This window comes from Mizuhopecten yessoensis, unplaced genomic scaffold (assembly GCF_002113885.1).
Source record: "Mizuhopecten yessoensis strain PY_sf001 unplaced genomic scaffold, ASM211388v2 scaffold4599, whole genome shotgun sequence".
Taxonomy (NCBI): domain Eukaryota; kingdom Metazoa; phylum Mollusca; class Bivalvia; order Pectinida; family Pectinidae; genus Mizuhopecten; species Mizuhopecten yessoensis.
Window position 1 is genome coordinate 603811 of NW_018405627.1, and position 23436 is coordinate 627246.

At 35.3% G+C, this 23436-nt stretch overlaps 2 protein-coding genes across 18 annotated transcripts in view; one reads left to right on the top strand and one right to left on the bottom strand.

Annotated features, from left to right (window-relative positions):
- Nucleotides 1-12717, bottom strand: part of LOC110449371 (thioredoxin domain-containing protein 3 homolog) — a 62613-nt gene extending 49896 nt beyond the window's left edge. For 14 of the 16 annotated variants that reach the window (XM_021496210.1, XM_021496203.1, XM_021496208.1 and 11 more), the window contains exons 1-4: nt 12631-12717; nt 10454-10521; nt 7002-7116; nt 2121-2224 (exon numbers count right to left, since the gene is read on the bottom strand). In XM_021496210.1, coding sequence (XP_021351885.1) covers nt 2121-2224; nt 7002-7116; nt 10454-10456 — 222 coding nt within the window. In that variant the 5' untranslated portion in view covers nt 10457-10521; nt 12631-12717. Of the gene's footprint in view, nt 1-2120; nt 2225-2711; nt 2816-7001; nt 7117-10453; nt 10522-12630 lie in introns of all 16 variants that reach the window. The other 2 variants (XM_021496201.1, XM_021496204.1) reach the window with 2 other exon arrangements.
- Nucleotides 12718-12941: 224 nt separating this feature from the next.
- Nucleotides 12942-23436, top strand: part of LOC110449374 (vacuolar protein sorting-associated protein 8 homolog) — a 46265-nt gene continuing 35770 nt past the window's right edge. Inside the window, exons 1-6 of one of the 2 annotated variants that reach the window (XM_021496218.1) lie at nt 12942-13015; nt 17761-17826; nt 19233-19372; nt 19600-19690; nt 21468-21500; nt 23114-23168. In XM_021496218.1, the coding sequence (XP_021351893.1) occupies nt 12947-13015; nt 17761-17826; nt 19233-19372; nt 19600-19690; nt 21468-21500; nt 23114-23168 (454 nt within the window). In that variant the 5' untranslated portion in view covers nt 12942-12946. The remainder of the gene's footprint in view (nt 13016-17760; nt 17827-19232; nt 19373-19599; nt 19691-21467; nt 21501-23113; nt 23169-23436) is intronic. The other variant, XM_021496219.1, reaches the window with a different exon arrangement.

Here is a 23436-nt window from a genome sequence, read left to right on the forward strand (position 1 = left end):
AGGTAACAGTGGTCAACTAAATCCACTGGACCATAGTGATACTACAGTAGGGAACAGAGGTCAACTATGTTCACTGGAAAATAGTGATACTACAGTAGATAACAGCGGTCAACTATGTCCCCTGGACAATAGTGTTACTAAAGTAGGTAACAGTGGTCAACTAAATCCACTGGACCATAGTGATACTACAGTAGGGAACAGAGGTCAACTATGTTCACTGGACAATAGGGATACTACAGTAGGTAACAGTGGTCCATCATGTTCACTGGACAATAGTGATAGTACAGTAGGTAACAGCGGTCACCTATGTCCACTGGATAATAGTGTTACTAAAGTAGGTAACGGTGGTCAATAAGACAATAGTGATACTACAGTGGGTAACAGCGGTCAACTATGTTCCCTGGACAATAGTGATAATACTGTAGGTAACAGCGGTCAACAAAACAATAGTGATAATACAGTAGGTAACAGCGGTCAACTATGTCCACTGGACAATAGTGTTACTAAAGTAGGTAACAGTGGTCAATAAGACAATAGTGATACTACAGTAGGTAACAGCGGTCAACTATGTCCACTGGATAATAGTGTTACTAAAGTAGGTAACAGCGGTCAACAAGACAATAGTGATACTACAGTAGGTAACAGCGGTCAACTATGTCCACTGGACAATAGTGATACTACAGTAGGTAACAGGGGTCAACTACGTCCATTATCAGTGGTCAACTATGTCCACTGGACAATAGTGATACTTCAGTTAGGTAACAGTGGTCAACTATGTCTATTGGACAGTCATGATACTACAATACTTTCAGGTAACAGCGGTCAACTAGACAATCGTGATACTACAGTACTTTCAGGTAACAGTGGTCAACTACATCTACTAGATAGTAATGCTACATTGTACTACAGCAGGTTATAGTGGTCAACTAGAATGATACTATGAAAGGAAACTGGTTACATTTTGTAGATAACTGTTTCTAGCATACGAATACTTCAGTGTGTAAGGGTCTACTGTGGTTAGTTAAAGTGATGACCTAGATTTCTTCAGTAACGTTTTATCCTTACTGGCCAAACACAACTAAAACAGGCCAAAGTCTGTTGGTACATGTATACAAGTACAAGGATAACTATACAGCTTTTCTATTTAAGTTTCCAAAGATAAATGTCTGTCGATCTAGCCAAGTCTATTTTCATCATTATAAGAACTAGACGAGTTTCAAACTTCTGACCATAGCTTCCATAGATCTAGCAATCAGATTTGAATCTTATCTGAACAAGAATTTATTTCTCCTAAACCAAAAGAAATATATATTATGTAAAGATCTACTGTAAATATCTATATTTATCCTGTGGATATAAATTAAATGTTATATCTAAACAGATACAGTCCTACCAGCCATATTAGGTTTCTACCATATCTATCCGGCAATAAGCCCATGCCTGGTAATAAGCCCACCCAAATATAAATTACGGTTCAATGGAAATTAAAAACAAGCCCATCCCCTTTTTTGAGTTAAAGATGGCCCCCTGGGATTATTGCAGGATATCTAAAAGGTAAACAGTATTATAGCAGATCTGGAATCGGTAATTACCAGAGATCAAGAATAATTCCAGCTGTACATCCCATGTTAACTTTCTATCTTGTCGTTACCCCTGTTTCAAGACATACAGAAGACGGTATCCGAACCATGTTGGACTACTGGATTGTTTCTAGGGGTGAAGATTTAGACAAAGCAGTCAGTTTTAAACTGATCACCCACTGGTGATTAGCTAGCTGAGATTTTTAGAGTTTGAAATCTCTTCATCTGAATACCAGTCTGACTCATTGCATTGTTCGGTACAAATCATCCTACCATTAGTAAAATGTCATGATCAGAGAGGTATGGAATTTCTAGGAATAAGAAAAACAAGTTCCTAAAACTACCCAGCTCCTCGCAGTAAGGGCCACTAAAACAGATCTATGAGAACTAACAGAGAAAGAACAGGAAACCTAGGTTACTTAAAGGAGCAGTTCAGTAAACAAAGGTCTACCTTGAAGCACCATTGAGTTAGGTTCTAGCTGGAAGGTTATGGAGAAGTTACATTCATCCTGGGTATATATACGGACTAACAACACTTACGATTGCAAAATGTAGTAAGTCATCGCCAAGTTCATTTTTTAATCGTTTTAAGTTAGCAATAAGCCCGGAGCATGGCCCGCACCATTCCTGGTAAACATCTATCACTGGAATCAAGGTCAAATACATGTATACATGTTAGAAGCAAAACTCCAAACCAGTTCAAACATTTTCATGAATGTGAAACTTTGAAAACAAAATTTGTTTCTGACATATTATTAATAGCTAATGAAGCTTGGTTTTTAAATGAAAAGCAATAACAGATGTAATTCACATATATCCTGTGTATATCAAAAATGGGGGGTAACATTTTTCATGCTGTATATGTGAGCCTTTAAATATTTTTACCTTTTTAAAAAAGGCTAGCATCCAAATAATGGGACAGTAAAGTGTCATCGTATGAAATTCCATATTTTTTTTTTTTTTTTTTACATGATCTTTGTCAGAAATTTCCATTTTGTTTCCATCCACAGACATGACAGATGAGTGCAATTAAAAATATTTGAATACAACCAACACAATCACTTGTTTGTTACAATGCACCAAAAGCTCAATCACAATGTGTGACAAACTCTTGGTATACTCCCGACTTACGTTGGCATATTTGAGAAGTGGGTCACCCAAATCGTTTTTTATTTTTTTGAAGGTGCTGTTCATTCCTACGCATGGTCCACACCATTCCTGGTACACATCTACCACTGTGGTAATAGAACACTAGCAGGCTATTACACACAATATTAGACGTCACACATTTGTCCTACATCCCCATTGGTTGGACCTTAACCAAGTGGAGGTCGGTGATTTCATTTGTGATATTGACCCGGTGTTACTATTTTTAGAAAAAGCAGGTTAGTATTCACTTCATTTTCTCATTTCGATTGTAGTGTTATAACACCCTGAGCTGAATGCAGTTAATGTATATATTCTTCCATACAAATTTCATCTTGTTTACTGATCAAAACATTACTTAACATCTATTACATTTAAAACAATTCAAGATTTCATTTTTGGTGAAAATGTGGCTACATGGAACTGATAAAGGTATATTGACTTCATTGCGGTTAGTATAACTTTTTCAGGTCCATGCAACCATATATTCACCTCAACGAAAGTCAATAACTGATCATTTACACTAAGAGTTCCCATAATCATACAACCGCCTGCACTAAGCTGTTCTTATCTGTTACATTTTAGATGCATCAATGTAAAATTTGAATCTAACATCATACTAATTATGTTAAATTTAGTTAAATCTTCAGTTTGAATAAGATTTCTTAATTGCTAACAAAGAGTTACCTTATTAATTCTGAAAATTTAATTTTATAGTGAGAATATATTTTTTTATGTCTTAAGTTTTCATCATCAGTGATTGGCAGACACATTTTAGGAAGTTGGTTAAGATTTCAAGATTTCCCATGACATTTGCAGCTGATGTTGAACTTCACTTCACTGATACAGGTTGTAAATTATTCTATCATATAGAAAAAAATGTCTGCAGGATCCAACTATTAACTCATTCACCCCTGAAATTTCATAATGAACTCTTCCAACCTTTGAATAGGAAGAGTTCAAATGTGTCTTCAGGGGTGAATTAGTTAATTATTTTATTGTAAAGAAACAGGAAATCTTCAGATTTTTTTCTTCTTTTTTTTTCTTCGGCACTACCTTATGATTATTTTTGTTCAACTGAAAAAGGAAACATTGATGGAAACAAATTAAAAAATGTGTATTATATTTGATTTCTGTGACAGTCAAACATTTTTTTTGCATAATATATTTTTATCAATAATCCTGAAACAACAAATTTGTACAATATCAAAAGTGATGCATCCAGAATCATTGTACATGAAATTGAAGTGTAAAATACTGATAAAAGAACAACTAGCCAATAACATTTACAATCAGTGACATGCTTTGGAGTGAAAAACTACATCCTCGTGACAACTTCCTTATTTACAACATAACGTGTATTTTTGAGTGTTGAAAATATTTACTGAAGCTACATACCTTCCTAGAATAATATTTATAAATCCGATCTTTTGGTATCCTATAATTTACACAATGAATTTTTAATTACAAAAATTCTAAACATTTTTCAACACTACAAGGTTTTTGATGCAAATGAGCAAACTGAAAATATAAACTCTATAAATACAGAAAGTTTTGAAAATGAGTATCTGGAGGTGTGTTTTTTTACTCCTTTATACTTTCTTTACTTAAATATCCTTGTGTTTTGAGTTTATTGTATTCTTTGTCTTAAAAATGTGCAGATCAACTTATGAGGCAATATATATATACAGATCAACCTTATTTAATGAGCCAATATCTATACATATAATGTATTTTACTCATTTTTGAATTGTTTCGAAAAATATGTATGTAATTTTTATGCAAATAAGATACATTGATATCTGATTATTAAAAAATATGTACGTAAAAGTTGTGTAGAAATATTATTATGTTGAATACATTTTAAAGAAACTGAATAGTGATATAACTGGTAGATAATGACAATGTCAGGCTGTGATCGTCTGATTTTGCCAATTTAAAAAAATTATATGTTATTAATATTTCCTCCAGAAAATTAAAGCTATTTCATATTTTGTTTTACAAGAAAATGCACAAAATGTTGTAAATGCATTCAATATAGATTACAGATTTTCCTTTCTTTTTAGCTTTTATATATAAATATTCTGTCCTGGAGTAGAATTTAAGTGTGATCACATCCAACATAAGAATTTATATATATATACTTGTATATATGCTATGTTGACTAGCAATCTAAATAATGACAGGTTAGATATAATATATATATATCTGTATGGCATTATACAGTTGTGTTAGTTAATTAGCAAACCGACCAAACTAGAAGATCGAGTTAAGCCACAACCACCAAATAAATAATCTTTTTTACCTGATAAATCAGCCAAGATCTATTTATTACCGTGGCGACCAGGTAGGTGCAGCAGGTTGTGATCACAAAAACAGATCAGGGGATATTGGGAGTGGAGCGGATATCTATGACATGGGGAGATAACTCTAGAATTTCATGGACAGCTCCGATTTCATAATGTTTACATCATGGGTGTCTCGAAGAAATAATACATCAAATATTTAGTGGATTTTCATTTTATAACTATCAGATTGTGAAATCAGCAGTATACCTATTGCTATAAGCTATGAGAAATATTACCATGCTATGATAAAGAATAGACATTTAAAAAAATTCAAAAATGAAATGCATGGACAATCAGCTGAGATGAAAAAAAATCTAACAGGGTTAGACACTGATTTTGTTTGCTTGGTACGTAGTCCACAGGACAAGTTGAATAGATTATTTACTAGTCCTTCGTCAATGTAACTAGTCAAAGATTTCCTGATAAGGAAACATCGCGATCTACAGCACGAAACATCAAAAGTAGGGGACAGTCCCCGGGACTTAAAATAACTACTGCCATAAAAATATGGTAAAGCTTTAGGAAAATTTTGACAATTATCATGCAATGTATCTCATTTTAAGCAGTTTTCTAAATTTTAAAAGGAATATTCTTATTCTATAATCATATTTTTCACAAGTCCGGTGAGGTGATTCACTAGTCCTTGATATTTAGGATGTGACTCAATAATTATTATTATTATTATTATTAAATGTTTAACGGCCTATCATCACAGGATAGGTCATTAGGGCCAACAAATGGTCGAAAAAAACAAATGCAAAATAATTTAATCCAAATCAAAAATTATAAAACAAACATAAAGGTTAAAGACAAACATCAATTTAAATATTGAAAGTGGCTATGGTGACTCAAATTTTATTAAAAAGACCAAAAGCTTTCAGATTGACTAAAATTGAAGAGACAGTTATGGTTTTTTTTCGAAAAGAGATTTAAGAAATGTAATGTTATTATAGAAATGTTCTCGAGTTGACTGAAAGTTGATAAAATCTAGTAACAAGAGCTTTACTGTAAATGGTTCTTTACACGCTATGCATTGAGGCTGGTTTTCACGTTTTAATAAAATAACAATGGGTATAATGTATGTAACTTAATAAAATCTACCAAGACACCCATGATGTATCAGTCAGAAATTCTGTCCAGAGAGGGTTATCTTCTCAATCAGTTCCCATGTCGTACAATATTAAAACTTACTTTGACTTAATATTAAAAAAGGTCCTAATAAACTTACTTTTAATTATAATAAAAAAAAGTATCAAATAAACTTTCTTTTTGTTAATATTAAAAAAGTATCCTAATGATGATCTCTTCCAAATAATCAAAACGACAGATTTTTTTTAATAACAAAATATAACATATTTATATATATATATGTTTAACAGAAATAAACGTTTTCAGTAACTGACCCAATTGTTACAGCAGTAACTAGTAGTAAAAATATTATCATTTTTTGAGAAAAAGAATAAATTCAAAATAAGTTTACAAATTTTGCTTAATTTTTGAATCCTTAAAACTTTATCTCTAAAGATCAGTTTTGCTCCTTGATGCTATTTGAAACAAATATTTTTTTTATAAGTTTCCATTTTTTCTTTAAAATTTTGCTTTTCTTTCTATTCCGTCTTTTCATATTGCAGAGTTATCTGCTCTTATGAGCAGGTATTGATTGTACGTCCTTTGTGAGATTAACGTCATAATTTTTTGAGAAAACAACGTAACTTTCTCACACAAACTAATGACGTAACAATCAATACCTGCTCACAAGAGCAGATAACTGTGCAATACGAAAAGACAGATTAGAACTCCAATTTTTTTATGACATAGCCAAAAATCCTATAATTTTTATTCTGTTGGTTTTTCAATGATTCATTTTTAGTTTATTTCTGAACCTTTAGATAAATTCTCCACTCTCTTAACGGAGAATTGTATATACCATATAGTCCCTCCTTAGACATGATATCCTCCCACTCCTCCTGAGTTTCTATCTCCTGCTGAAGTTGGATCTCTTGCTTCCGACGCGCCATAGTGCTGCCCTTTTTCTGATCAGCCTGTCCAAAACAAACACAACATGCTTTAACAATTGAAACTATACGGTTAATTACAGGCTTTTCTTCTGTATTACCACCAGACTATAGAGTTTGAATTTTCTGGAATCCACTCGACTCAACCCAAGGGTGAGACTTTTTCCTTAAATTTGTTTTGCCCATCCTTTTATTTGACATTTTTCTTAAATTATTTCAGTACTTTTTTATACTAAATCTGAGTTTGATAAACTTCCCTATAAATTCAAATCTCATTTCTTGCAGATTATAAGAAAAGCAAATTATTTTCTGAAACATGAAACATATCTCATTACAAATCTTGATTTTTAAATACACAGCAAATACAGCTGGAAAAGACCTGGAACAAAACATTCCGATACCATATATGATGTTATGTCAATGCATGGTTGATTTGATGTCATATGTATTGTTTTGACTTGGGAATCCATTCAGCTCAACCCTAGGGTGAGACTTGGAAATCCACTCGACTCAACCCTAGGGTGAGACTTGGGAATCCACTGGACTCAACCCTAGGGTAAGACTTGGGAATCCCCTTGACTCGACTTGGGAATCCCCTTGACTCAACCCTAGGGTGAGACTTGGGAATACCCTTGACTCAACCCTAGGGTGAGACTTGGGAAAACCCTTGAATCAACATAAGGGTGAGACTTGGGAATCCCCTTGACTCAACCCTAGGGTGAGACTTGGGAATCCCCTTGACTCAACCCTAGGGTAAGACTTGGGAATCCCCTTGACTCAACCCTAAGGTGAGCCTTGGGAATCCCCTTGATTCAACCCTAGGGTAAGACTTGGGAATCCGCTTGACTCAACCCTAAGGTGAGACTTGGGAATCCCATTGATTCAACCCTAGGGTAAGACTTGGGAATCCCCTTGACTCAACCCTAAGGTGAGACTTGGGAATCCCCTTGACTCAACGCTAGGGTGAGACTTGGGAATCCCCTTGACCCAACCCTAGGGTGAGACTTGGGAATCCCCTTGAATCAACCCTAGGGTGAGACTTGGGAATACCCTTGACTCAACCATAGGGTGAGACTTGGGAATCCCCTTGACTCATCCCTAGGGTGAGACTTGGGAATCCCCTTGGCTCGACTTGGAAATCCCATCGACTCAACCCTAGGGTGAGACTTGGGAAGCCACTGGACTCAACCCTAGGGTAAGACTTGGGAATCCCCTTGACTCAACCCTAGGGTGAGACTTGGGAATCCCCTTGACTCGACTTGGAAATCCCCTCGACTCAACCCTAGGGTGAGACTTGGGAATCCCCTTGACTCAACCCTAAGGTGAGACTTGGGAATCCCCTTGATTCAACCCTAGGGTAAGACTTGGGAATCCCCTTGACTCAACCCTAAGGTGAGACTTGGGAATCCCCTTGACTCAACCCTAGGGTGAGACTTGGGAATCCCCGTATCCCCTTGACTCAACCATAGGGTGAGACTTGGGAATCCCCTTGACTCAACCATAGGGTGAGACTTGGGGATCCACTCAGCTCAACCCTAGGGTGAGACTTGGGAATCCCCTTGACTCAACCCTAGGGTGAGACTTGGGGATCCACTTGACTCAACCCTAGGGTGAGACTTGGGAATCCACTCGACTCAACCCTAGGGTGAGACAAGGATATATCAACCAGAACAATGTTGATACACCTTTCCAGGGTAAGAGAAAAACTTTTCCCCCATAACCATGCACTATAGATTTCATCACTCATAAAACTTTGGAAACAATATGCAAGGAATTGGTGAACATTTCATATTATCGATATGTGATATGTAATATGGACATTTCTTTGATCATGACATCATTTAATAAAGCTTAGCGCTAGCATCTGCCATTTTTTCAACTAGTGATATTGATCGAGTCATGTGTTTCAAGAGAAATACAGTTTTCAAGAAATAATATAAATGTTATGGGAAAAAGAGATTCTTCAACTTGTGATGACATTTTCAAATTGTAAAAGCATACTCTGTAAACCTTGTATCTTTTTACAATTTAAATATCAGTTAATGAGAGACAAATGAATGAAACAGTAAATCATCATTAGTCGGAATAGAACACATGTATATATACATATCAACAAACTTTGAAACACTAAATTACATTGATTATTGGGACATAAATGAAATCTTTGTTCTTGGATCATTTTTCATTTATGTTCATCAGTTAAAACTCCATACCTAATATCTGGGAATACTGTGAAATCACTCATTTTCGTGTTTTTTTTATTTCGTTGATTTTGTGGATAATCTTCTTACACAAATTCATAGATCCATGGAGTAATTACAAGTTTGATATGTATAAACCAATTTTCGGTTTGAGTGGGTACTCGTAACCCACAAATTCATGTATCAACAAAATGGTGTTTTGTCAGGAAACCACGAAATGTCGGCCCCACGAAAATTTCTGATTTTACAGAATATTATCTCCTGTTTCGGCAGAGGTTCAAAGGTGCTCTTATAGGCTTTAAATGAATGTTTTTTTCCACAAATTTAAAGATAAAACAAAGATAATCAATTTTCCAAAGTGACTCCATGTATTTGGTGTCGCTATTAGGATACTGTGCTTGTAGAAGGCAAAAGAAAAGCAAAACGGCAGGAAAATCTCCAAGATCATAATGAAACAACACCTCCAATTGATCAAGACCTGGTGCAAACTTGAATATAATAAAACCCTGAAAATATTGCAATAAAATACGTACTCCACACATCTATTTCAGATTTAAAAAAAGCTATGGATCTTAAAAAGCTGAATATTTCAAAATCCACACAATGTATAAAAGATATCTTATTTAATAGCAAACACTCATTAGTAAAAAATGAAAATGTACAAATATAATGCAAATTGGTAAACTTTAAGATATTTAAGGAAACGTTCAATTTTAAAGTAACCTAATGTTAAAATATTTGAACTTATACAATGTAAACTAAATATAGCATGGGCATAAAGTAATATAGCTTGAATTTCTTTGAATTGAAATGATTTTCTGGTTTTAGAGACTTTTGGTAAAAAGACCTTCGGATGAAATGTTATTCTAATTCAGATTACGCAGGTCACAAGAACATCGAGAGATTCACACCTTACAAGAATTAGCAATCTACACAGGTTTTTTTAATTCAATTTTGACCAAATACTTCTAAATTTACATTTGAAATCATACACTCTATCTTGGTTTTAGAACAATTATTTAAACAATGTCATTTAAGTATTCGTTTTATTGATAGATTCATGGCTAATTTTCTTCCATTTTCTTCAGAGTAATTTTAACAAAAGCAGTAACAAGCAAAAAGGGAAAATTGGAAACAAATTAAGTAAACAAATGAAACATTACCATGGTAACACTTTGTGTTATAAGTTGTTTACAAGACACAGCAGTCGATTGGTGTAATGGTCACCAATCTAGAGTAAAGGTAATATATAAAGTACACAGCCATTTTGATACATCTTGCTTAGTCAAACAATGAGGCCAAACAAAATCATAGATGTGTTTTTTTTGTATGGTCAGATAACAACGGTTATAAAAGACATTGATTTAGATTGACTCAGCTCTTTATTTTAAAACTTTGCTTTCACCTTGTGACATGGATCAAGAATGACTCAAGTCTTCATTTCGAGAAACTTTATTATCTCCATGTGACCTTTTGTGATTTCGTGCTTGGCGCTGTGTCCAGGAAAGGTTGCAGTGTGATGTTGTCATCGCCATTTTAACATCAGTAACAATATCATCACTTCTTTGGACCAGGAGATAGGGGAAAACATTTTTTTTACACAGAAAATGTTGATGGCACTCACAACAAACCACATTGTGTGTGACAAAATAAATAAATAAAAAAAAATAATAATAATCAATAAAATTACATCTATAATCAAATAAACCAAGGAACTGAAGGGAAACATACTGTCGAAAACCAGTACATGATCAACGGTGCATCGTTTACCGCTGACATATTGTCAGTAGGAACCTCAATGCGGAGATCTGATGACGGTCTACTCATGGCTACTTGCTAGTAAGTACCACAAATACAAAATCAAATAATCATCAAATAACATGACAACTCATAAATTGTTTTTTTCAAATAAGGATAGATATAAATAGATTATATAATGTATTTGTTTCTCCACAATCTTCGAGATACATTTTCTCTCCGGATTTGACGAGGTTTCAGATATATTCGCATGTCATGTGACAGGGGCATTTGTACTTCCGATATACACCGAAAATCTAAGAGAACTTTGCACCAAACAATATGCAAAATAGCTGGTATGTGGTTCCAGACTGCATGTCTAAGAACAGGGTACTAGTCAGCCATTTTCATCCAAATTTATCAACGTTTTACTATGAAGAAGTTGGCTTGCTACTGGTTTTAACTTTACTTTTACACCAGAAATATACACACATCTTCTTTATAAACCATGTGTCTGCAAAATCATGTAACTTTTATTCCGTAAATTTGTGTCTCGGAAACACGGTATTGTGGGTTCACAGATCCATGTTACATTCTTATACAATTGGTTATTTACATCTTTTACCAAAATACAAGAATTGACATTGATCCATCAAATTTTGCAAAGTATTAGTAGATGTTGATGTCCAACAGAACATCTATGACTAATTGAGTATTCTATTAAAAGGGTTTTCAACACCTTACTTCTATTTGTAATGTATAACTCTACTAATTCTTTAAGTGACCTGGTTTGAGATCAGTGTAATTTAACTTGACTGGCTTGATTGCCGGCGTCCACGCAGCTCAATTGATTAGAGTATTCATCTATAGAGTTTGGAGGTTCGAGGTGCTGGGTTTGAATCCTGATCTGGCCGTGCATTTCTGTCTCCAGTTTCATCGACATGTTACAGGGAAAGAGACTCACTTGACTAAAATAACTATGATTAAAAATATAAATATGATTTTAAATTTTTGAGTCTACAGTACAATTATGGTCAGTTTTATATCTTTAAGCAAGCTTCAATTAATGGCACCATCTTTGAAATTCTTTCCATGTTTACAAACAATCAGATAGCCTACCACAAGATTTAGTTTCATCGAATATCTATCATATCATTTCATTGAAATTCAAAATGAGAATTCATTTGACCATGTCACAGCATGACAAGTTGATTTGTCAAAATGTCATCGGTCCGTCTGGCCATGTCACGGCAGGAACTGTTGATTTGATATTTGACAACCATAAAAGTGATAAATACTTGTCATTCACATCATCACATACACTTTTGTGTTGAAGTATTATTAAAGATTAGAATGCAATGGCAAATACACAATATGTTATATGTAGTAGGAATATTGACAGTTCAAAACATTCACATACAGAGTCAAGCATATATATATATATATATTGGAGCATGGTTTCAACAATTGTCGGTTTTATAAACAAATATACAACGAATTTTAAGACACAGATATTTCAAATTAGGGCTACATGGAGAAAATATATACATGTTAAACATGTCAAAAGTTCAACGTACAAGGGTAATGCAAATCGTATAAATACCTTCTAAAACGTAAGAACAGAAACCGTAAGAACGCGCACTGCTCTGACTGTTTACGGTTGCTGGGTGAGAGTAACGGGGGGACTTCCGGTGAAATTTGATTGGTCCAATCCAGTAATCAGTACAAATTGCAAATTGTTGAGAAACGGAACAAATATAATTATAGTTATTTAAGTATAAATAAAACACATATTTTCAATTAACTTTATATTCTTTTATCATATTTAATAATAACAGATACTGAAAGTATAAAATGTAATGAAATATATGAAATAAAATATAAATTATGTTTCGTTTTAAAATTGATAATTGACAGTGATGGCTGAAGCAACAGAGGGAGGGGAAGCTGGAGCTTCGTCGGCTAATTTACTTGATTTCGACCTCCAGGTATGTTAACCGACTGTACATGAATGTAATATCGGTTGTATATTTTGTTTGCTGGTGACCATTACTAATGTGATATGTTGCACTTAGATCTGATGAGCCGGCTTAGTTGGTATCTCCTGTCACAGTCAAGCTCTCTACGGCGCATATAGGTAATAGCATTTGGGTAACAGTTACCCATTTGCAGTAACACATTTTATTACTCAGATGGGGAATAAAAACACATAAAGTTCTTTTAAACACCTGGAGCAAAAAAGGGCGTCATTCTTTCAACATAAGAATGCTAGTCGTTTCGGCAGTAGAGCTATTGTTAATCGGTAATCACTGATCAGCTGATAGAGTGTTAGCTAATTACTGCATTGTAATTTGTATTAACTGTGGTGTTGAGAGGTGTCAATAATTTTCGCTGAAGCATGGCGATCCTACCTGGCCTATTGTCCGGGATCAGACGATCAACTTACCTGTAAAAATGTTACCTGTGCCCAACTAGTGTTCGTCGCCAAATCAGCAGTCATGACTTATAATACTACAGATTACCGATTTTAATCATTTTGGAGTAGGTAAAAATTGTGTCGCTAAAGAATATCACCAAACTGAATTTTTTGTTACCAAATCTGAAAAAGTGTCACCATTTGGCGATGGTTTCTACTGTACATATATGTACATCGTAAGTACCTGTACTCTAACTGTTTTTTTTTTTTTACATTTATGACCAAAAGTAGCTTTGATTTCCTCGAGAACGATAACTCAAGAATGACTTGTTCTTGCGTATAGTGCACTCCCCTTTTTGACATGACAATATTTACCTAAAAAAGGGTTCACTCTACATGCAAATTTACGGTAATAATTTTTATCCAATCGATTGTCTAAATTTAGTCGACATTAAACTATGTTTAAAGAAAAAAGACAATGGTATCTATAATCTACAGAAGATAAAAAAAATAAAAAAATCCCGAATCGACTTTTGACATGTCCCGAAACGACCTGAAAAAAGTCCCGAAACGACTTTCGTCTTGTTACCGAAACGACCTGACGCCCAACATAATCCAATATAAAATACCATGAGGCATAATTGTGCACGAAAAAATGTAAATTCAGTTGTCTAAATGTTAGAGAAAATGACAAATTGTATCTCCTCCATTGCTGATAGTGTTCTGTAGAGCAGCTATAAATAGCACACATAACAAAATCATTTGCACTGGATGATCCCATTGACTACAGTCAGTTTTACAAAATGTTAGACATCGGAATTGATATCTTTTTGCGAAAAAATGTACTTAATTGTGTTATATATTGGATTATGTTGAATTTTTGTTCTAGGTGTTTACAAGAACAAAATTGCTCTCAATCATGTACACTTTGGAAATCATTCCATAGCCCGCTCACGCATGCATGGTATATTTACATGACAGGTACATATGTAACCATAGGGCATATATGCTATCGCATGGTATGTCGTTATAACATGCACACACATGCACTTGCAACTTATAGGGATCTTGATATTTTACAAACCACTATTTTCACAGAGTTATTGTAATTGCATTTGTGAAACGATTTATTTGACAGAGCGTAACTCGCTCGACAACAAATGTAGTGACCAAGAGCTTATGAACTACCGTTAGCACGTGATACGTACAGGTGAGGTCGGTAAACAAAACACATCTGTCTGCATTCCATGTGCCTCATATATATACGTCCTTCTTGAAGTCGTCTGATCTCATGTCAGTGTCTTCCCGTGAGTTAATTAATGTCACATATGTGATTACACATTTCCAAGTTAAGTCTCGATATTGGGTGTTGACATATCATCGTCACGCACATGTACTATTGTTTGCTCGGTGTTACTATAATTTACACTACGGTAAAGGAATGCCCGATACGCAATACGGAAAATATGACAAGAAAAACATGTGTATTACGAAGGATGGAAAGTCCTTAACTGAAAATCTGGAATGATGACACCCTCACACAGGAACCTGAAACAAATCTTGATCCGCCCCTGATAACATAGCACAACAGCACAAAGATCACAATTCCTAGCCCGAGTTTCTTCTGGCCCTGACACCAGACTAGGACATTTTGACAGATAGATGTCTGGTGTGCCAGGGGCCAGAGTGCACTCCTATATGAATACGTGGAATTCTCTGACACCGTTTGGTATCTGAGAGTTTTGAGGTACTGACAACAAAAATCTACTATGACACAACACATACCTCACAGATATAGATAAATGGATTATTTATTGACCAAATCCGCTTTTATTATCACCAACAACTGCTAAATTACGTTAGTAGATCGAGTTCTCGGTTTACAATCGGTCCAAATTTCCCACCTGAGCGAACGCCATTTTTGTAGGTCAAGTAATAGACAGTATAAAAGGTAATTTAAGTTTAAGTAGACAAAATAAATGGTAAGTTAAATAGATTAGTCTATAGAGGTATGGAGAGAAAAAGGATCCTGGCACAGTTGTTTCTGATTTCAAATATATTTTATTGATTAAACAAAAGGATTGAGCAACAGGCTTTGCCTATATAAGCTCTCTTGAGCAGCAGGCTTTGCCTATATAAGCTCTCTTGAGCAGCAGGATTTGCCTATATAAGCTCTCTTGAGCAGCAGGCTTTGCCTATATAAGCTCTTTTGAGCAACAGGCTTTGCCTATATAAGCTCTCTTGAGCAGCAGGCCTTGCCTATATAAGCTCTCTTGAGCAACAGGCTTTGTCTATATAAGCTCTCTTGAGCAACAGGCTTTGCCGATATAAGCTCTCTTGAGCAACAGGCTTTGCCTATATAAGCTCGCTTGAGCAACAGGCTTTGCCTATATAAGCTCTCTTTAGCAACAGGCTTTGCCTATATAAGCTCTCTTGAGCAACAGGCTTTGTCTATATAAGCTCTCTTGAGCAACAGGCTTTGCCGATATAAGCTCTCTTGAGCAACAGGCTTTGCCTATATAAGCTCGCTTGAGCAACAGGCTTTGCCTATATAAGCTCTCTTGAGCAGCAGGATTTGCCTATATAAGCTCTCTTGAGCAGCAGGCTTTGCCTATATAAGCTCTCTTGAGCAACAGGCTTTGCCTATACAGTATAAGCTCTCTCCATGGCTTCCAGCATACTTTTGATATTTGAAGGCATTGAATACAATATTTACATACATGCATTTTATTTCAACTCATCTCATGACACTTGGATACATTTATTGCTAGGTATATTTGGGAATCAGGTTTTCTCACTTGGAAATTTTCGAGGCGAATTTTTTTTCTAAGTCCAAATATCGTTGGTTAGTCAAAATTTCACGTAATATACATTTAATTAGACTTAAGATAAAAATAAAATATCCTTGGAAAAAATAGTAAAAAAAAAATAAGTGGCACAGTTGTCACTTAGTTAAAACTCTAGATGGACCCTCAACCAGTTCAGCTACCTGGTCGCTGACGATCCGAATGCAATCCAGTTTCGCTACATTCCTCCCGCCTTTTCTAAGCCTTAGCCCCCGAAGACAACAACTCCCGTTCAGGTATCCCCTAGGCCTCATCAAGCATTCGCTCATGATCTTGAAACAAGGGTTGGCAAACTGGCCAATTTTTAGATAAGAGAAATGTATGGCCAGACCAGGATTCACAGGACAGTCTTAGATGTGAACTCTAGACAGCTTCTCTACCAATTTAGCTACCTGGTTGCAGATGCTCAACCCAGTCAAGTTCTGCTATAGTTATTAGTGGTGTACCGATAACCGGAAACATCAATTAAATCCAACTCGACATGAGGTCGATTCGATAATCAATTTAGCACATGAATGATCGATTTTGAAACTTTATCATGAAGAAGATAGTTTTTGTAGGTTTGACATGAAGAACTGAAATTCTTTAGATACATACAGTTGCTTTTCTGTTTAATCCAAAATAAAACCTCTCTTTCACCCGTTCTTGTTGATTCTCGCTTGAATCATGCCAGCATTCAAGTGTGGTAGCTATAGCGTCATTACATAATCAAGGTCAGTGTGGTGTTTAAAAATTTGGTAGTACGGCTTAATTTATAACTGACGATATCCGGAATTACGGCAAATGGCATGAAAACACTATCTTTTTCAGCAAAGGGATGGTGGGACTCAAACTTAACAGTACCAACACAATTTCACTCAATTTCAAATTGGTTGACTTAATTCACAATAATAAATGTCAAGTACTTAACCCAAGATGCATAACCAGATTTGTTTGTGTTACCATCGCTATCATCATGACTTGTCTGCAGATGCTCAAATGGTAATCTACCGGTCATTGTCAAGATCTGAAGTACCCTTTCTCATCATATGAACGTCTCTTAGATAAACTTATTAGCAAAATAACACGTAGTTATAGCGATATTTTTCAATGATTGGACAAAATGTCGATTTTTTAAATGTATTCTTTTCTACGCTTATTTCAACTGATAATCGATTACCGATCGATCTTGAATGTCCTATAATCGATCTTCAAAATCAGTCCGATTCCCAGCACTAATAGTTATAGAGTCCCCAACTCTCATAGCAGTTCTTTCTAGGCCTCACTGTTTCGTCAGATTACAGACTAACTCTTGCATACACAAAAAAATAAAATAAAAATATACTGGTAGTTATTTGCTGACCCATGTACATGTATGACTTTCAATTCACAAGGCTTGCTACAACTGAATTTAGAATGTTATACATGTATGGAGTGTTTATTGCATGTTTATTTTGTTTGTGCTTCAAGTTTTTAATTTATTACTTTTCAGTTGGATGATGCCGAGTTTGACTTGCCCTCAGTTGAAAATCCTACGCTTGAAAGTATCTTAAATGAGGTAAAACCTTTATGTTAATGACACTCGCTATTCCGTCTTTGCATATTGCAGAGTTATCTTCTCTTGTTAGCAGGTATTGATTGTAACGTCATTTGTTTGTGAGAGTAACGTCATCAATTTTTGAGAAAACGACGTAATTTTCTCACACAAACTAATGACGTAACAATCAATACCTGCTCTCAAGAGAAGATAGCTCTGCAATACGCAAAGACGGAATATGTGTCTGTAGCCATGCCCAGCATGCCGTTATACAGTCCCTACCACCACTGACCGTCCCTACCACCACTGACCGTCCCTACCACCAATGACCGTCCCTACCACCACTGACCGACTATTTGTTGGCCCTAATGACCTATCCTGTGTTGATGGGCCGTTATAAGCATTAATAATAATAATAACCACCACTAACATATTATAGAACAGCCGCGCCATCCTAGATTGTTGTCCCAGCTACCACCAGGCTGTTGTAACAGCCATTCAATTTTCATTCTGGTATTCCTTAAAGAAGCTTCATACACACTTTCTTATGATAATTTGGTTTTAGAGTAAAATAAATTCTCCACATAGAATTTTAATCATCTCTTAAACTGCTTCAATAGATTAAAGCACAGTGCCATTATGATTGTTACATTTTCATCGGATAACACTTCTTGAATTCAATAAATACCCTGAGAACTTTCTACTACTAGCACATCTACAAGTCTATCTAAGTTTATAGCAGATTTCGGGTCCAGGAGACAGGCACATAGTTCTGAAATAAGAATGGATTAGTCATTTATTTTGTGGACTCTTGGTTTTTGTCTCCTTAGCAAGACAGGTTATTGCACCCCCCCCCCCAAAAAAAAATCAACCTTTACAGAATGTTACACAATGTCTGGCATGTTTTTATGCTGATCTTTGTGACATTACATTGATTATAATAGTCATATGAAAGCTAATTATAATACTTCACAGTTTAAAAATGGTTTGTTATAAAACTGTTTTTTTTTATTTAGTAAATTTATTGTATTATATATATAAGTACATCAAAATTCATTTATTAAGTGTAACTGCCAATTATTTCATGCCTACTTTTTTTCCTGATTTAAAACCAGACTTCATGTCCTAAAATACCCTGATAATGTCCAGGCTCAAGTGCTTTGTGCACCAATACTGAATTTTATAGCAATGGTATTATGATACGTGCTTGCTAATTAGCTCATTCATCTCTGCATATCTAACCTGGACTTGCCTAGTCTTTTATTTGGTAAGGTTCAAATGTGACTTTAGGGGTGAATGGGTGAGGCAATTACTTTTCCTGAGGAATTTAAGTTAAGGACAAAACTGTAGACTTTAAGATGTTTTGTGAACCTGAAAATTATTTACAATGACCAGTGCATTTAATTATTTATTTTGCGTACTATCAGCCCGATGACCAGGAGTCCATGTTGGATGAGGACGAGCTGTCCATGCCGTCTTCTCTCCAGCTGTTTCGGGAGTCCGGAGATACCTCTTCCCTGTCAAGTCAGGACAGTATGCTCTCTGACAGACCAAGAAATCGGGAAAAGTGAGTACAGGGTTACTTGATTAAATTAGGTAAAGTTCAAAAAGTTTAAAGGTCACTAGCTATATATAGGTCAAAGACCAAAGATATCATGATAGAGAAAATTCAGCTGATCTCAAAATTAAAAAGAAGAGTAAACATTGGGAATCTTCCTCCAAAATGGAATACTTGGCAAGTATATATTTAAAAAAATCAGTATATGGCTTATAATGATATATTGATATTTGCAGGAAACGTAAGGGAATTCATTATGCAATCCATGGATCTGTCTTGAAGCCCAGCAAACTGAAGAGTATCTCTGCCCAGTTACTGTCTGCCGCTGTAAGTTCTTAAGGAAAAGTCAGATGGTTGGTCAGAATGATTAACAAATGATTAGAGGACACCATTTTCTCCTACTTCTTCCTTAGTTAGAACATATTGTTGTGGAGGTTGATGATTTGTGTTATTGACTCACTACTACTATTTTCACTAACCGCAGGTTATTAGCTCACCTGGCCTGTATTCGTATTCCGGCGTCAATATTTTACTTTAAACAAATTCTTCTTTATAACCACAAGGCCGTAAGGGGTCAAATGTTTTAAAATCTTTGAACAGGTTCTTTTGAGTGACTTAAAGTCATAAACACTGATATTTTGCCTGTAGCTTTATTTTAAATCATTTTTAAGTTAATAAGTGTGAGATTAATACCCGGTGAGCGATGCAGGCCCATTGGGCCTCTTGTTATTCTCTTTATGACGTCACTTCGGTTGTAATATCAAAATGCTATCTGCCAAAGCAAATGCAGTTCTTTTGGTCATGACAATTTTCATACCTTCCATCTTCTTGCTTAATGATTAAAGAAATAGGTTTATATCTAATATAATAATTAAGAACTTTTATTTTAGTGAATATGTGGTGAGAGTATTATTATGAAACATGAATTTTTCTCTGTCAGTACCACTTTCTCAGGTCCACGTAACCACATATTCACCTCAATTGAAGTCTTTATCATACTCGTACACACCTGTGTCCTGCTCCTGTGTGGTGTCAGGTCTGATATACTAGCTGAGTAACTGGCTCTTTTTTTCTGACCATTTCCTGTCTAAATGCTGTAAATAATGGTATTTCAGATAGGGATGGGATGGTTAGAAATAATGCCAGTCGGATAACCGTTTGTACCTAACTGAACAGAAACCGGGTTCCCATGTTTTTTTGTGCCATGAAATACAGCCACCAATGGCCCTTTATTTTGATAAAAATATGATAACTCAATTCACTTATTGCATAAAAAAAGATATCTCAATACTTATTCCTTGTAAATACAGTTGTTAAACATTTCAAATTCTCAAAATCTTTATCTGATAAATTGGCTGTATATCGCTAGCCTTACGACTGGGAAATTGACGTAGTTTCACTTTACACTCATGTGTTGTCGAAGCTATGCACCTGTCTGTCATATAGCAGTCAGGAGCGACATTTCTGACCATAAAAAACAATAAATATATGGGTATGTAGATTTGTACTCCTGCTTAACACTCAGCAAATTAGGAGTGGGACGACAGGTTCGCCCGTTGTCAGCAAAATGTGACCGGGTGGGGCGTCCTGCTGGGTGTCTTCGGCAGTATGTTTCAGTTAGGTAGCACTATAAAGTCGGCATCAGTTCTGCGCTATCACAAGGAGACAAACACGAACATATCGCAGCCTCCCTAAATACACACTCATATACTACACGCATGCATCTTGCACACAGGGGAGGCCGTCCTTAAATGACCTTAGCTGTTAATAGGACGTTAAACAAAATCAAACAAACAAACAAACAAACGTAGATTTGCTAACTGTATAGTACTCGTAACCAAATTAAACTGCAACCAGGTACTCGGTTACCCGTTCCAGCCTTAATTTAAGATTGATTGATAATTGATTTTTTGATGCTATGCAAATAAAACAAAGTGCTAAAATAAAGAGATATAAATCTGTTTTTGATAATCTTTTGTGTGCAAGTGACTAATTCATGATCCAATTTAATAAGTAAAAGTCAGTTGTTATCATGAAATTTAAATGATTACAGTTGTGAATATGTGTACAACCTGTTTAATAATTTCAATATTTGTTGTTGTAGGATCGTGTGGATGCTGGGATGCCTACAGCTATGGTATGTTATAACAGACATTAGAATTTCTCTTACCCTGGACAGGTGTATCCACACTTTTACCGGTGTGAGATTTCCTTGTCTCACCCTAGGGTTGAGACGGGGGGATTCCCCTATTCATAACAATGGTATGACATCACGTCAACAATCCATTAACGTCTCGTCAACAATCCATCAATGTCACGTCAACAATCCATTAACGTCATGTCAACAATCCATCAATGTCACGTCAACCCTGAATTTAGCATGTAACGTTATCATTATATTGTGTATATAATACACAATGGGTCAGAACAGGGTAAGAGAAAAAAAACACTTCACCTCCTTGTAGGTGAAATAGGGGAATCTCAACTCTCGGGAAAAGATTCCAAAGTTGCCAAACACTCGGCTTCCCTCTGGTTGAGATTCCCCTATCTCGCCCCCAAGGGGGTGATAGATTCTATTAATCCTTGTAGTAGGAGCAGAAAAATGCACAGTTAGACTGGGCTTCAAACCAGGGACCCTACAAACTCTCGACAGACGCTCTACTAATAAACCTACCTGGTCGGCATATATCAACCTGGTCCAGTTCCGCTACATCCCCCTCCTTTTTCTTAGTCTTCCGACCCCCTTCCCTAAGAATCAGCTATTTTACAACCCAGGGTTAGGTAGCCCCTTGCCAAGCATTCGCCTATGAGACTCGAAACAAGGGTTGGTCACGTGTACCGAATATAGTAGAAGCGGGAAAAAAAATGCACGGCCAGTCTGGGGTTCGAACCTGGGAGCCCCTGGATGAGCTATAGACAGACGCTCTACCACATAAGCTTAAGCTACCTGGTCACTCTACAAAGTGATCCACAAGCTTTATCATGAATTGGATGTTTTATTTATATGCGAAGTACCCAGTAATGCACAGGGATTCTAAAACACTTATTTTGTTCTTGAATTAACTGATATCTTCACCCTTATGAAATCCTTATTAAAGAATTTATAAAATCATGTATATACATCTCTCGTTTGAATGACACCTATAACTACCAAAACTTGTTATGCACAGAACTTTTTGTAATGGATAAATAAAACTTCAAATAAATATTTTGTCTTTTTTTTCACGAATAAATAACAAAAATCTGATGTAAAAAGATACATACAACTTTGATAGAAAGGTTGATTCTCTATATTTGAAGTGGGTTGTATCTGCAAATTACGACCTTTTAATACTAGATATACAGATACTAAGATTTTGTTCTGACTGTAGGACTTAAAAAAATCCTCTGCTATCAGCTCAATACCGTTTGAACAAATTCTGACATGGACATTTGAATAACATTAATCATTAATAGTTGAGGTGAAAAGTAAATTAGACATAAATTCCCAATTAGAGTAATTAAGTGTTTACAGCGTTAATTTGATAACTTAAAAAATAACAGACTAAGCACTGTAAAAGCTTGTAAAAGACAGATACCACCCAAATCTTTCTTGATTTTTTTCCCCCACAATAAATAATTTAAAAGTGCAGAATGTAATCAGATTTTTTCATTTCAGTAATACATACCATAACTTTAGTATGCATACATTTAATATTTTTATTTTTAATTATCCAATAAATGTATACAAATGTCCCGGTGATGTTGCAGGCTGTGTCCGCTCAGATAGCCATTGGAACTTCACATGGACTGGTGCTTATCTTTGGTAAGTTTGTTAATAGTTTGGAATGAATTGATGCATTATTAAGTGTCTTGCTCTGGAAATGTTATCCACACGTATAACCTATCTGAAAAACAAGCATATGTATTAGTCACTGTAAAACAAAGTTACTTTAACTTCAAAAAGTTGTGTACCATTAGTTACGGTAAAAATGCCATGTTATTAGTAAGTTGTGTTAAATTGTACTTATATTTACAGAAGAAATGTCATGTATACATGTAGTAAGATAGTGTGTGCTCAAATTCAATGCCAT